Source organism: Apium graveolens, chromosome 9 (genome assembly GCF_009905375.1).
Source record: "Apium graveolens cultivar Ventura chromosome 9, ASM990537v1, whole genome shotgun sequence".
NCBI classification, from domain to species: Eukaryota; Viridiplantae; Streptophyta; class Magnoliopsida; order Apiales; family Apiaceae; genus Apium; species Apium graveolens.
Window position 1 is genome coordinate 13,161,383 of NC_133655.1, and position 14,712 is coordinate 13,176,094.

At 37.5% G+C, this 14,712-nt stretch overlaps 1 protein-coding gene and 1 non-coding gene across 2 annotated transcripts; both read right to left on the reverse strand.

Moving 5' to 3' along the window:
• Window positions 1-4,065: 4,065 nt before the first annotated feature.
• LOC141683353 (14-3-3 protein 2-like) lies at window positions 4,066-7,417 on the reverse strand. Its single transcript, XM_074488048.1, has 4 exons — window positions 6,826-7,417; window positions 5,551-5,673; window positions 4,516-4,632; window positions 4,066-4,429 (listed from the first exon to the last, which is right to left on the reverse strand). Exons 1-4 carry the CDS (start codon window positions 7,300-7,302, stop codon window positions 4,364-4,366), a joined length of 783 nt encoding a protein of 260 aa, XP_074344149.1. The 5' UTR covers window positions 7,303-7,417; the 3' UTR covers window positions 4,066-4,363.
• A 3,906-nt stretch (window positions 7,418-11,323) lies between these two features.
• On the reverse strand, window positions 11,324-11,429 carry LOC141688088 (small nucleolar RNA R71). Its single transcript, XR_012561554.1, has one exon. It is a non-coding gene; the product is annotated as a small nucleolar RNA R71 (small nucleolar RNA).
• Between the last annotated feature and the right edge of the window lie 3,283 nt (window positions 11,430-14,712).

Genomic DNA, 14,712 nt, shown 5'->3' on the forward strand with positions numbered 1-14,712 from the left:
GAAAAGTTGGGATAACAGTTATAGACTTTCCTAGCTCGCTCCTTGGTCCGGACCATATACCTATTAATATGAAGGTCAGTTAGCCTGGGCCCTACAGATTTTATTTGTCTTACTAAGCGGTCTGGATCAGGTACGTTATGTTAGTTTTACCATAACCTAATGATCCGGACCACCAATGCAAGTCCAACCCGGAAAAACATCAACGATCCGGATCATGTTAACTACAATCCAAAAAACCAAACAACCACGGACCCAGATCTATACGACAAACACCCTGACCCGGATCCATAGCAGCCAAAAACAAATTACAAAACCTAAGTCATACAACCCTACCCAAATATACTAAACCGGACCCGGATCTAACACCCCCTACCCGGGTCCAAAACAAAACCCTAACCCACAAATAGTCATCTTGAGAATCAAAGAGCAATATAACCAAAACAAACACATACACACAACTATTTTATACCAAGAACACGGAGAACAGCAATTTAGAAAAACCAAAAAACTCGAAACCAAACCCAGAAAAATAGCATAAAAATCCATAAACAACACCCAAAACTCACATATCTATACATACATAAACAAAAACGAGCAAACCCACTACAAAACAAACCAAAAAACACACAAATCTGCCATTAATCCAAATCATGCAAGAACTAGGAGAAAAACTATGAAAAATCGAAAAGAAAAGGAGGAAAAAAGAAAATAAGGACTTACAGATTTGTAGCATAGCAGAAATCGGAGAACAGAGAAAGCGAAGAACAAAGCCCAAGCCTCCAAATTCTCGAAAATTACTTCGAACAGGAGAAGAAAATGACAACTGTTGGTTTTCTTTTTCTTTTTTGATGTGAATAAAGAGTAAATTGAAAGAGGGGGTGCAGCCTTTTATAGGCAAGGAGAATTAAAGAGCCCCGACCACGTGGCAGGGGATAATTGGCCTGGGGGAACGATTACAAAAAAAAATCTATATATATATATATACATATATGTATATATATATATATATTAAATCACAATTAAAACCCATAATGATTATGGGGCGGGTTTCTAGGAAGTAACTGCCCAAAATTCAAATTCGAAGAGGGGAAGAGCAGCAAAACCGTTTGAAATTCCAAAACCTTTCGAATTCCGCAGCCCAAGACCCGGATCAATAGCCATAATCCGGATCATTGCGAATCCCATACATTTCTGAAGCAGCCATTCTGCCTTAAATCCGGGTTGGTATCCATTAAACCAGATCCGGATTGGGGGGCAACCAGGAGCAGAAATTTTTCTGAAGCAGCCATTCTGCATTAAATCCGGATTGGTATTCATTACACCAGATCCAGATTGGGGGCAACCAGGAGCAGAAATTTTTCTGAAGCAGCAATTCTGCCTTAAATCCGGATTGACATTCATTAAACCAGATCCGGATTGGGGAGCAACCAGGAGCAGAAATTTTTCTCAAGCAGCCATTCTGCCTTAAATCCAGATTAGTATCCATTAAACCAGATCCGGATTGGGGGGCAACCAGGAGCAGAAATTTTTCTGCTCAATCCGGATTGATATCCATTAAATCGGATCCGGATTGGGGGGCAACCAGGAGCAGAAATTTCTCTGAAGCAACTATTCTACCTCAATCCGGATTGGTATCCATTACACCAGATCCAGATTGGGGGGCAACCAGGAGCGCAAAATTTTCTACCAAGGCAACTATGTAATTCTAACCTACTCCCTCATCCAGAAAATCTGCATAAGGGAGTGGGGGGCAAATGATAGGGTATGAGAGACCCGGCTAGGATTCAACCTGGATCTTAAGGATACCAGGCTCGATTGATGGACCGAGACCCCCCTCTCCCAGAACAGCCAAATGGAGAGACCAGGCCCGGGCTCTTCTCATGACCCGGATCCTGATCCAACCCGGAACATTGACCCGATGCCTACCCGGACCCGGATCAGGGCTCAAGCCACCATGAGGGGGGTCCCAACAAACACATACACACCCCACAACCTGCCAAGCAAGGGTACGTGGGCACGTGACTGTGACAACTATCAACAACCAACACACCAGACAAGCACGACGCGTGTCAGAAGGTCGTTAGGACACTCTGGAAGTGGTCCTCCCCTGGACACGTGTAAGCAATCCACCCAAGCCAAGCGTCCTCCCCTCCCAAGATCCAACGGCCCAGATTTAGATGTAACTACCCCTAAACCCTACCTTGGGGCTATATATACCCCCAAGACTGAAGGGTTTAGGGGTTGGAAAATATTCACTCTTGCACACTCACACACTCTCATACACTCAAAAACACACAGCAGCCATCACATATACACATCCACACACAAACACACAACTGCCTCTAAATTACATAAATATACATACCTTCGTCTTCTCCAAAGCTTGTTCTTATTCTCACACCGGAGGCGCCGTGGGAGCCAAACCCCCCTTCCGGTGTTGTTTTGCAGGCGCCCAACCAGCAGCTACACCCCACCCCCGCACAGAAGGTCCAGGAACGCCGTCGGACGGAACCGCCCGCTCACCGGAGTTATCAATTGAAATCTAATTATTAACCGTTTCTAATATTTTAGGGTTTACCAATTCCCAATTTGGGTTTTAAAAATATTAAATTATTTATATATATGAATAAAATTTTGAACTTGAAAACATAACATTGTTATCGAGTATTTTGGGTAAAAAAAGTGGAAAACGGCAATTCATATTGCGTTAAGACTATAAACCCAATTTCAAATTACGTTTTTGTTTTGCATAACTTCATTTGAAACTGCGTTTTTCGATTTAAAAAATAAAAAAATGTCAAACGAAATTGAGTTTTTTATTAATAATAAAAACTTCAACCGAAACTCTGTTTTTAAGTGATATTTGGGGTAATTTTTTTTTCCAAAATGACATTTAGGGTCATTCTTAGTTAAACGGTGACATTTGGGGAATCACCTTTTTTATTTTCTATCTTCGCATTGGTTCGTCACGTTTACGGGTTGGAGTTTGATCATCTATAAACAAACTTTTTAAAAAAATCAATATCTCATAAATACAATGTAACTAAGCCTTCGGCATATCTCATAATGAGATTTTTAAAAATTTATCTACTAATTATTTTTATTTAAATTAAAAAATATCATTACAAAAATAAAAATAAATAGTAGATCAATTTTTAAAAATCTCACTATATTATCGAATATATTAGAATTCATACATTTTAATGTGGTTGTAATAGAAATCTAGAAATATGTCTAGAACTTCATAAAAATAATTTTTAATTCTCGAGCACATATTTTGAGCTATTCGTTTGATATTTATTATCAGTTTAGTGATTTAAATGATACCCCGTTAAGTTTGATGATAAAACTATATATGGCTTTCAGTTGAGTGACCACTTTAATATTTAACCCTTAGAAAAAAATGGTACTTTTAGACCTTGTTTTAGACCTTGTTTAAATTGGAGGTTTAGGAGGGAGGGGTTGAGTCGGGCTAGGTTAGGTTGAACTTTTAACTCAATTGAATATAGGTATAGGTGCGGAGTTAGTAGGAATTGAATCTTTGACATGTTTGGTTTGGAGTTCCTTGACATGTTTGATTTGGAGTAAAGTTGATTTTTATTATGTATAAATTATATGTTGAAAAACTAGTCAATGTTTTTAAATTTTATCTAAAAATTTTAACTAAATTTTAAAATATTTTTAAAAAATTTAAAAAAAAAATCAAAAAAAATAGAAAAACTTTAATAGAGAGAGAAAGAGAGAGAGAGTGAGAAAAAGAGAGGATCAATAAAAAAAAGTTAAACCGCCAACACCCCAAATAATGGTATTGGAAAATTTCTAATTTTGTATTGCAAATTAACCTCATTCAACCCTTAATGAACCCTAACAAAACCCCTGCTTTGACAAACTTTCACAAATATGATTCTCATGAACCCATCCCAACCCAACCCAATCCACTCCCTCCCAACCCCCATCCAAATACAGCCTTAGAATCATAAACCTACACAACCATTATTTTAAAACTGCATTAAAAAGGGTTATGCAACAAACTTTAGCACTCAATCCAAACGAAGGCAATTGATATTTCGAGAGCAAGAAAGTTTTTGCTCATTCACAGAATTATTATAAGCAAGTAATTTTAGGTTGTTATAACATGATAGAACCACCATATCAACAGCAGGTGGGAAGATAATCTTTGAAGATTAAAATAGAAATCTTTGAAGACTAAAACAGGAGCCTACTAGATATTGCTTTCATCTAAAAGGGTTCATAAATCCCTGGGAGAGCCCAATAACAAATTGGTAAAAGGGATCAAGCAACTTCTTCAATTAAAAACAGCAAAAGATGAAGCATGATAACTTGGCTTATATAATGAACTTCACTATGCCTGGGGCTGGGGTTCATCCTCGTTCTTGGCAGATTCCTTGATCTCTTCTCCAGCATCATCCTATACACATACAAAAATGTTACTTGATATGCAACACCAAGAGTAATGGATATATAATCTTTAATTAAGTTGAAGACAAGTGAAACCTGCATATCTGAAGTCCACAAAGTCAGATTGTCCCGAAGAAGTTGCATTATCAGAGTGCTATCCTTGTAGGAATCCTCTCCCAGGGTATCTAGTTCTGCGATGGCTTCATCAAAAGCCTAGCATTACAAACAAGTATCAGTACACTTCTAATTGTGCACACCAATCCGAAATTAAAATACAAGGTTTCCAGCTGTTGAAGATATCCCATATCCAGAAATTATGTCAAATAGCCATAAGATACTGTTAGCGGGGAGATCTTATATATAACATACAATTGAGTGGACAATACAGCAGTCCTGATAATAGTTAACTGCAATCTACAGGTACCCATATTTTCACTCTCCCTGTCAAAAGTCTTTTTATGGGACAAGAGTCACGTGAGTTTTGGCTTTGTAATTGGTTATCTAGATCCATCTTCGTGTTACAGCCTTCAAGTACAGAAATACAAAAAGAATGGCTGCTTAAAATCTTGAGCTCAATCTGAATAGTGATGACTGATGGGCTCAATCGGAATAGTAAAATATTGACATGCTTGACATTGAAGATGTATACTAACACTTTATGAGTTAAATAATAGTTAGACACGCGAATGAGCTGACAAATAGAAGAAAAATTAACATTAAGGGTATGTTGTTTATAAAGAAATCAATCTACTTACGATATGAAAATTTGAAGGGGTGAAGTATACTAGCAAGATGCAGAAACTTATATCACACATTTCCATATCATCTAAGTGTTTAATTACTTCATATTTTAGCAGCCTAAAAAACTGTAACAGGAGTAGTATATCATACTAAATATATAAATAATGTTATCAGGCCAACATCAATGCTACAGTCTACAGACTATCATTAATTTAAGATTTTTAGAATTTAACTGATGTATGTTTATGTAAGTCTAGCACTTTTTAACTTTATAAATAAATGCCTGATCCTGTGTGCGCACCAGTAAGTTAAGAGTCATACCAAATTGAAATTTACAAAAAAACACAATAACTATGCAAATACTAGACCGCATGTAGTGTCTCCTCTCACCTGTTTTGCAAGGTTACATGCTCGGTCAGGCGAATTCAGAATCTCATAGTAGAAAACAGAGAAGTTCAAAGCCAGTCCAAGTCTGATCGGATGTGTAGAAGCTAACTCAGAATTTGCTATATCCTGTAAGAAAAGATACGAGACAAAGTAAGAAGTTTACAAACCACACTTTAAGTCACAATCAACGACAATAGTTGTAAAAAGAAGGCATTCTGGATGGTCCATTTGTATAACCTACATACAAAATGTAGGACAAAGATAAAGAACAATCTGCAAGGATGAGCCTAGCTGATACCCTCTACTCTTCCTTGTAGTAAGAGGTCGAGAGTTCAAGCCTCAATGGAGGCATGTGAGCATGAGCTTTAACCATTATGTAATTAACCGTAACAAGAAAATGAACACTAATCAATAGAGAACAAAATATAATAACAATAAATGGACAAGCTAGGATGAGTTAACTGTACAAACATTTCACCTGGGATTCCTCAAATGCAGAAAACAAATTATTGGCCCGAATAATTGGAAGAAAACAACAATTAACAATCACAGTATACTAAATATGCAATAACTGAAACAATCATAACTATGCATTGTTACTAAAACCTAGCTTGCAGGAGAAATAAGAAATATACACTCACAGAAATACACAGAATTCTGATTCTACACAATACAACAAAACAATTACTGTGTTCATTACTAGTTCTACACATAACACAACTGCAAAACATATCAGCAAAAAAGCTTCTACCTTCCTAGAGTCCTTATACGTGCATCATTGTACACACGTAAATACAGACTATTATTGCAAAACTCACTTCCACCACACTATTGCTCAATACGTGTCCATTAAAACTTTTATCACCAAACAATGCAATACAAACACATAAATACACTTTTATCACCAAACAATGCAATACAAACACATAAATACGCAACACTATCTACAAGCATTACTATAACATAAATAAACCAGCAACTGAAAGAAATCCGGCATTGATCTATCGGTATAAGCACAATAACATAACACAAACTGACAATTAATAGAAATATCGTAGTGCATTATCAATCTATAAATATAATCACAAATTTAACGACATAACATAAATCAGCAACTGAAAGGAATACGGTATTGATCTATCGATATAAGCATTACAACATAACACAAACCAACAATTGACAGAAATATCGTATTGCATTATCAAAGTATCAACATAATCGCAAAATTAACAACATAAGCAAGCAGCAGTCAATTAACATAACATAATTAGATTATACCTGAGCAGCCTTATACGCGTTAAGCGTATTCTCAGCAGCCTCCTTCCTCTCATCCGCAACCTTAAACTCCGCCATATACCTATGATAATCTCCCTTCATCTTCAAATAAAACACTTTCGAATCACCCGCACTCGCAGCCGGAATCAACTTAGCATCCAAAAGCTTCAAAATTCCATCACAGATCTTCGAAAGCTCCGTCTCGATCTTCGCCCTGTACTCCTTAATCGTCGCCACATGATCCGCATTGCCACGCGACTCTTCCTTCTGCTCGATCGACGAAATGATGCGCCACGAAGCACGGCGAGCGCCGATCACGTTCTTGTAAGCGACGGAGAGAAGGTTACGTTCCTCGACGGAGAGTTCGTCGGAATCGGTGACGGTGTCGGAGACTTTCTCCATGAATTCAACCATCTCTTCGTAACGCTCGGCCTGTTCGGCGAGTTTCGCCATGTAGACGTTCTCTTCGCGTGTCGCCATTGAAATTAGGGTTTGTTTGGTTCAGATCTGATCTGTTTTTTTATTTGTTTTGTTTTGATTTGGGGATTTTCGGTGGAGAGGAAAGTACAGTTTTTGTAAATGGAAACAGTAGTTAGTTCCCAAGTCCCAACATATATAGGTAGATCCCCAATTTTATTCCTTTTTGTCAAAAAAATTACTAGTATTATTTTATTTATTTACTCGTTTAAATGATTTATCATCACAGTTCTAGAACTTCTCGATATAACTCATTAATTCTCTACAAGATGAATCGGAAGGTGTTATATCAAAATATTCACTTTTTTTTATAAAACCCAAAGTGTTTAAAAATGTTGAGACTGGTCCAAAATGTTCACTAAATATGTCTGTACACAACGCGTATTCTTTATTTTATTAATTTCCTTTTTTGGTATGCGTGTCTTAAGATGCACGATATTAAATTATTTTTTAATGAAGGACATGCACATCTGTCATGCGTGTTCTTTAAAACTTTCTAAAAGTTTATATACGCATAAGTCTCATGCGTATTTGCTGGATTTTTTATGTGGAACCATCTTTAAAACTTTCTAAAAGTTTATATACGCATAAGTCTCATGCGTATTTGCTGGATTTTTTATGTGGAACCGACTCTCACTATCAATCGGTATTTTGGACACTTAAAGTAAAAAATAGTATATTTTCGTCATTCTTTCCTAATTGATTTGATTAATTCTTATAAATCTTATAAATGTGTCTTTATCGAGATATATATGATAATTAATTAAATATAAAATTATACATTTATGTAAATATGAATATTTATAAAATTGTGGTATAATTAATATATATTTGTTCTTAAATAATTAATATAGTAATAATAATATTTGAATAATATTAAAACACATCTGATTTTTACCTCGATTAATTTTTCGGATAAATTTCCAATTTTGATTAATTTTAAATTAGTAGTTCAACCAATTATATATAATTATCGATTTTTACATCATTATTTATGATGCATAAATTATATATTTAGATGCATGACAATATATTACACCAATAAATGTTATGCAAATAAGATATTATCAAATATATTATTTTATAAATTACATTATTTATATATTACTGATAGGGAGTAAAATAAACTCTGGTTGCGTAATTAATATCGCATTAATTATGTCCGGTTTGGGTTGTTAATAAAGCTCATTTTAAAGGACCCAAAACCCTGAATATTAATTAATTTCGTAACTAATTAATATAGGTAAAATCAGCTGATAAGTGAAATCCAAATAGGGATACAATTCCTTGGAGATTGACCTCCAAGAAACCCCATGGGACAAGAAATCAATTTCTTGCATTATAGGGCTCCAAAGTCCATTCTAAATCTGAGACTTGTCCACCAAGTCTTCTAACTTTAATCCAATTCAAAGGCATCTCATGCCTATATAAGGGGTCTCACCCCACAAATCAGAACTACGTTTTTGACTTGATCATTGGCAAACATCAAGGTACTTAGGCATCTTGTGAAGGCAAATCGAGTCGCGAGATAGGAGAGTAGTCAAGTCGAACCTCAAAACTCACAAACCCTAGCAATAAATACATCATAACTTCTTACCCATAACATTTGACGCCGTCTATGGAACAATATAACAACAACCATGGTGAACATACGGAGCAGAAACAATGCCCCTGAAGAAACACCGGCTGAGACGACCCAAACAATATCATCAGTGGTAGAGATACCCCTGCACTCAACCTATGCCTCCACCCAAGGGGGGAACCTGGTAGGAGCAACTGAGACTCATCCATAAGAGACGAATCCCCCCAGCTTCTCAAGGGACGAGTCCCCAATTTCAGCAGCTACATGCACCTGTGAATTATCGACCCGTTGGGTATGAGTACTCAACGATCATGACCACTAACCCCCTTACGGGATGCCCCTATACCCTGAGGTTGGAGGAAGTGGACTGATAAGTGGCATTTATATCCATTTAGAACGCTTCGTAAAACTCGAATTGGTGATTTATAATCAAGTTATTTGTATTTTTGATGTGTTTTGTAGTATTTTGCATTTCATGGTATATATGGAAGAATGAATATATTTTACATTGTTTATATGCTAAAAGGGTGTTAGGATGGAGCCTCGGGAGTTAGCACAAAAGAAACTAGCAATTGAGGTCAAGAAAGCAGAAAAATCAAGTTTTTCCAGAAGGTCAGGGTGACCACGCTAGTCTTGGGAGCGGCCGCGCCCATTTGTCAGAAAATCAGGGCGGCCGCGCTGAATATTGAGGCCGACCGCGCTAGGTCGAGTTCCAGGAATCTTGATTCTATTATAAGATTGATTTGCTGGACTCCTGAACTGTTGGGCTAGTATTTAAAGACTTTTAAAAGATGTTTTTCATATAGAAGAGTAAGGAGATAGCAGCAAGAAGACCTAATAGCACAATACAATGAAGGAGAAGAAGAAGAAGATCTTGTTTTTACTTGTAATTCTTTGCTTAAGTTGGAATCTTGGATGCTTGTTTTCTTTGTTGTTTGAACCTAATACTCTTGTTAACGTACTTTGTTATTATTATTCAGTTATTCAGACCTAGTTATCTTAGTTTATTTACCATGCTTTCATTAGAACCCATGGTGACGATGAGTTCGGTTATGAACTAATCGTTATCGTGGGAATCTGACGGATTTACTTATGGATTTCTATAGTTACTTTGTTTCAATATCTTGGTGTGTGGTGATTGATTGATATCCTAGTATTGGTTGTGCTTATTCGTCTTATGTGCGTAGCTAACATATAAGATAACATGTTAATCTCTATTGCAGCGAAAGTGAATATAGAGTTTTAGAACTTGTCATGCTAGCATAGGTTCATGTATAATTGTTATACATGATTTGTAAGTAATTTTAACCATCTTACTTGCCCTATGTAATCACGATAGATTACTTGTTCATTAAACCCTTATGTTGTCAAATTCCATTGACATATAGGGTCTCAGCATAATTGGTATCTATGTAGTTTCTATCTCTTTTGTGGATGTCTGGTAGTAGGGTATTCGTACAACGAAAGTTGGCGTTTACTAGTTTTGTGTTATCTGATTAGTTGTCATCACCATTGCTTGCTAAGGTTAAGAACAATGACTTTCAATGAAGTATTTAATGAAGTTAGAATCCCATGTTTGTCTCATATATTTAATTCAATCACTTTTATTCTTAGTTAATTGCATGTTAGTTTAATATTATTTATAAACATCTCAACTTGTTATTGTTTTAGCATTGAGCGATAGCCATACATTGTTGCATAGGTGCATAATCTTAAGTTAACTAAAAAGAGTCTCTGTGGGTACAGATCTAATTTATATCATATATTACTTGCGAACGCGTATACTTGCGTAAAATTTTAGCGCATGTTTTCGCCCTAACAAGTTTTTGGCGCCGCTGTCGGGGACTCGGTGTTTAATTTAGTTTATGTGCTTGACATCAGTGGTCGTTAAAGTTCACCGACTCAGATATTTTACTTTTGGTGTTTCAGGTACTCTAGAGACCGTGTATGCGAACACGTTCTCAATCTCGTAAAAAAGCACTGGAAGAAGTCGAAGTAGTTGAAGAAGTTTTTTCATAAGTTGAGAAAGTTGAAGAAATTTTTTTTGTTGCAATGGGAGATCAAATAGCGAATCTGAAGGTTTTGATGGATTACTCTCAACCGAAGATCAATGACATTCAATATAGCATTGTCAGACTAACCATCGCGGCTAATACCTTTGAAATCAAGGCTAGCACGATTCAGATGGTGCCGAATTCAGTCTAGTTTGGGGGTTCTCCAACGGGCGATCCCAACATGCACATTAGAAATTTCATCGAGATCTGCGACACTTTCAAATTCAACAATGTTTCTGAAGATGATGTTAAGCTGAGGCTTTTCCCATTATCTCTGAGGGATAAAGCTAAGTGCTGGTTGTATTCTCTACCAGCAGGTTCTATCACTACTTAGGAAGATCTTGCTCAGAAGTTTCTTACTAAATTCTTCCTTATGGCAAAGATAGTTGCAATCAGGAACGCTCTTACTCAATTTGCGCAGCAATCGGGAGAGTCTTTATGTGAACTTGGGAGTGTTATAAGGAGATGCTTAGGAAGTGTCCTCATCATGGGATTCCTGACTGGATGATTATCAACTGCTTTTATAATGGTTTGGGAGCACAGTTTAGACCCATGCTCGATGCAACATCAGGTGGAGCCTTATGGGCTAAGAGTTATGATGAACCTTATGAGTTGATTGAATAGATGGTTGCTAATGAATACCAGAACCCAACTCAGAGACTACCTCAAAGCAAGGTAGCAGGAATTTTGGAGGTGGATGCAGCTATTGCTATAGCTGCTAAGCTTAAGGCTTTAACGATGAAGGTGGATTCTTTGGCTAATTACGGAGTTAATCAGATCACAAGTGTTTGTGAGCTTTGTGAAGGTGTGCATGAAACTGAGCAATGTGTTATTTCTAGTGAATCAGCTCAGTTTGTAAGCAACTTTCAAAGGTCGCAACAAACAGTTCCGGCCACTTATCATCCCAACAACCGTAATCATCCTAACTTCAGCTGGAGCAACAATCAGAATGCGGTGCAACTGCCTTATCAGCAGTATGCAGTAAGGCAATTCAACCGTCCTGGTTTTCAACAACTGCAATATACACCAAGACAACAACTCCAACTTCAACAACTACTGCATGGAAGTACAAGTCAATCTTATGAAAAATCTAAATTTGAGGAGTTGAGGCTCATGTGTAAAAGCCAAGTGGTTTCTATCAAGACTCTGGAGAATCAAATTGGGCAGATTGCCAATGCTTTGTTGAATCGAAAACTTGGTACACTCCCTAGTGATACAGAAGTTCCAGGAAAGAGGGAAGCAAAAGAGCAAGTCAAGGAAATTACATTGAGGTCTTGGAAGGTTGTGAACCCCGAAAAATCTCAAGTTCCAGAGGATATGGCTGAAGAAGATATGCAGAAGAAAGCATAAGTGGAATCAAGGAAGAAAACTGTGGAACACACTCCTCCTAAGGGTAATACAGGGGAGAAACAGGTCTATCCTCCACCTCCTTTTCCAAAGAGGATGCAGAAGCAAAAGTTGGATAAATAATTTGCTAAGTTTCTGGAGGTGTTCAAGAAACTTCATATCAACATACCTTTAGCAAAAGCTCTTGAACAAATGTCAAGCTATGTGAAGTTTATGAAAGATATTCTCTCAATGAAAGTGAAGCTTGATGACTTAGAGACCGTTGTGCTAACGGAGGAATGCAGCGCTGTGCTGCAACAGAAATTACCTCCCAAGCTTAAAGATCCTAGAAGCTTCACTATTCCTTGCATCATCGGAAACTTGTCATTCGACAAGTGTTTATGTGATTTAGGAGCTAGCATCAATCTGATGCCTTTGTCTATCTTCAAGAAGTTGGGTCTACCTGATCCAAAACCCACTTATATGTCCTTACAGTTGGCTGATCGCTCTATTACATATCCATGAGGCATTGTGGAGGATGTCTTGGTCAAAGTGGACAAACTCATCTTTCCTGCTGACTTTGTAATTCTTGATTTCGAGAAGGATAAGAAGATTCCCATAATCTTGGGAAGACCTTTCTTGGCTACTGGATGAACCTTGATTGATGTGTAGAAGGGTGAGCTCACTATGCGAGTATAGGATCGGGATGTGACCTTTAATGTTTTTAATGCCATGAAATTCCCTACTGATGAAGAGGAGTGCTTTAAGGTGGAATTGGTTGAATATGTGGTTACTTCAGAGCTTGATCAAATGCTAAGGTCTGATGCCTTAGAGAAAGCCTTGATGGGGAATTCAGATAGTGAAGATGATGAAGGTGATGAACAGTTACAGTATTTGAATGCTTCTCCTTGGAAGCGAAGGCCTGATATGCCTTTTGAATCTCTTGGATTGTCAGAACTTAAAAATGCTGAGGGGCGTCTCAAGCCATTTATTGAGGAAGCTCCTATACTTGAGCTTAAACCATTGCCTGAACACTTACTGTATGCTTTTTTAGGTGCTGCATCTACTTTTCCTGTTATTATTGCATCTGACCTTTTAGGTAGTGATGAGGAAAAGCTCTTGAGAATTCTGAGAGAGTTTAAATCTGCAATTGGATGTACTATAGCAGATATCAAGGGAATAATCCCTTCTTATTGCATGCACAAAATTCTGCTAGAGGAAGGAAGCAAGCCGACTGTTGAGCAACAGAGAAGGCTAAATTCGATCATGCAGGAGGTTGTGAATAAGGAAATTCTCAAGTGGCTAGATGTAGGGATCATCTATCCTATTTCTAACAGTTTTTTGGTAAGCCCAATTCAGTGTGTGACGAAGAAAGGAGGCATCACCGTGGTTGCTAATGAAAAGAATGAGCTCATTCCTACTCGAACAGTCACGGGGTGGAGGGTGTGCATGGATTATCGAAAGCTGAATAAAGCCACAAGGAAGGATCACTTCCCTCTTCCTTTTATTGATCAGATGCTTGACAGGTTGGCTGGGCATGAATACTATTGTCTTCTGGACGGCTATTCGGGCTATAATCAGATCTGCATTGCTCTAGAAGATCAAGAAAATACTACCTTCACTTGCCCGTTTGGTAATTTTGCCTTCAGAAGAGTTTCTTTTGGGTTATGTGGTGCACCTGCCATATTTCAGAGATGCATGATGGCCATCTTCTCTAACATGATTGGTCAGAATGTGGAGGTGTTCATGGATAATTTTTCTGTGTTCGGGGATTCTTTCGACGAGTGCTTGCAAAATCTTGGCATAATTCTTAAAAGGTGTATTTAGACCAATCTGGTTCTAAACTGGGAGAAATGTCACTTTATGGTGCAACAGGGCATCGTTCTTGGGAATAAGGTCTCTAGTAAAGGTCTTGAGATGGACAAAGCCAAGGTGGGGGTCATTGAAAACCTTCCTCCACCAATTTCTGTTAAGGAAATCCGCAGCTTGGTAATGCGACTTTCTATCGGCGGTTCATCAAGGATTTCTCAAAAATTTCTAAACCATTGTGCAATCTATTAGAGAAAGATTTCACTTTCAAGTTTGATGATAAGTGTCTAGCTGCTTTTGAGAGCTTAAAGAAGAGCTTGATCACGACACCTGTCATAACTGCACCTGATTGGAATGAGCCTTTTGAAATGATATGCGATGCGCGTGACTATGCAGTTGGAGTGGTTCATAGGCAAAGGAAGAACAATATATTTAATGTGGTCTATTATGCTAGTAAGACCCTCAATGATGCTCAACTGAACTACACCACAACTGAGAAAGAGCTATTGGCCATTGTCTATAGTTTTGAGAAGTTTAGATCTTATTTGCTTGGGACGAAGGTGACAGTCTTTACTGATCACACTGTTATTCACTATCTCGTCTCGAAGAAGGACCCGAAGTCTAGATTGATTAGATGGGTTC

Excerpts from the sequence above, each read along its gene's own strand:
- LOC141683353 (XM_074488048.1), bottom strand. The coding sequence starts at position 7,302 with ATGGCGACACGCGAAGAGAACGTCTACATGGCGAAACTCGCCGAACAG. Across the intron at positions 4,633-5,550 it reads CATGTAACCTTGCAAAACAG|GCTTTTGATGAAGCCATCGC; the intron begins GTGAGAGGAGAC and ends TTGTAATGCTAG. Across the intron at positions 4,430-4,515 it reads TGTGGACTTCAGATATGCAG|GATGATGCTGGAGAAGAGAT; the intron begins GTTTCACTTGTC and ends GTATGTGTATAG.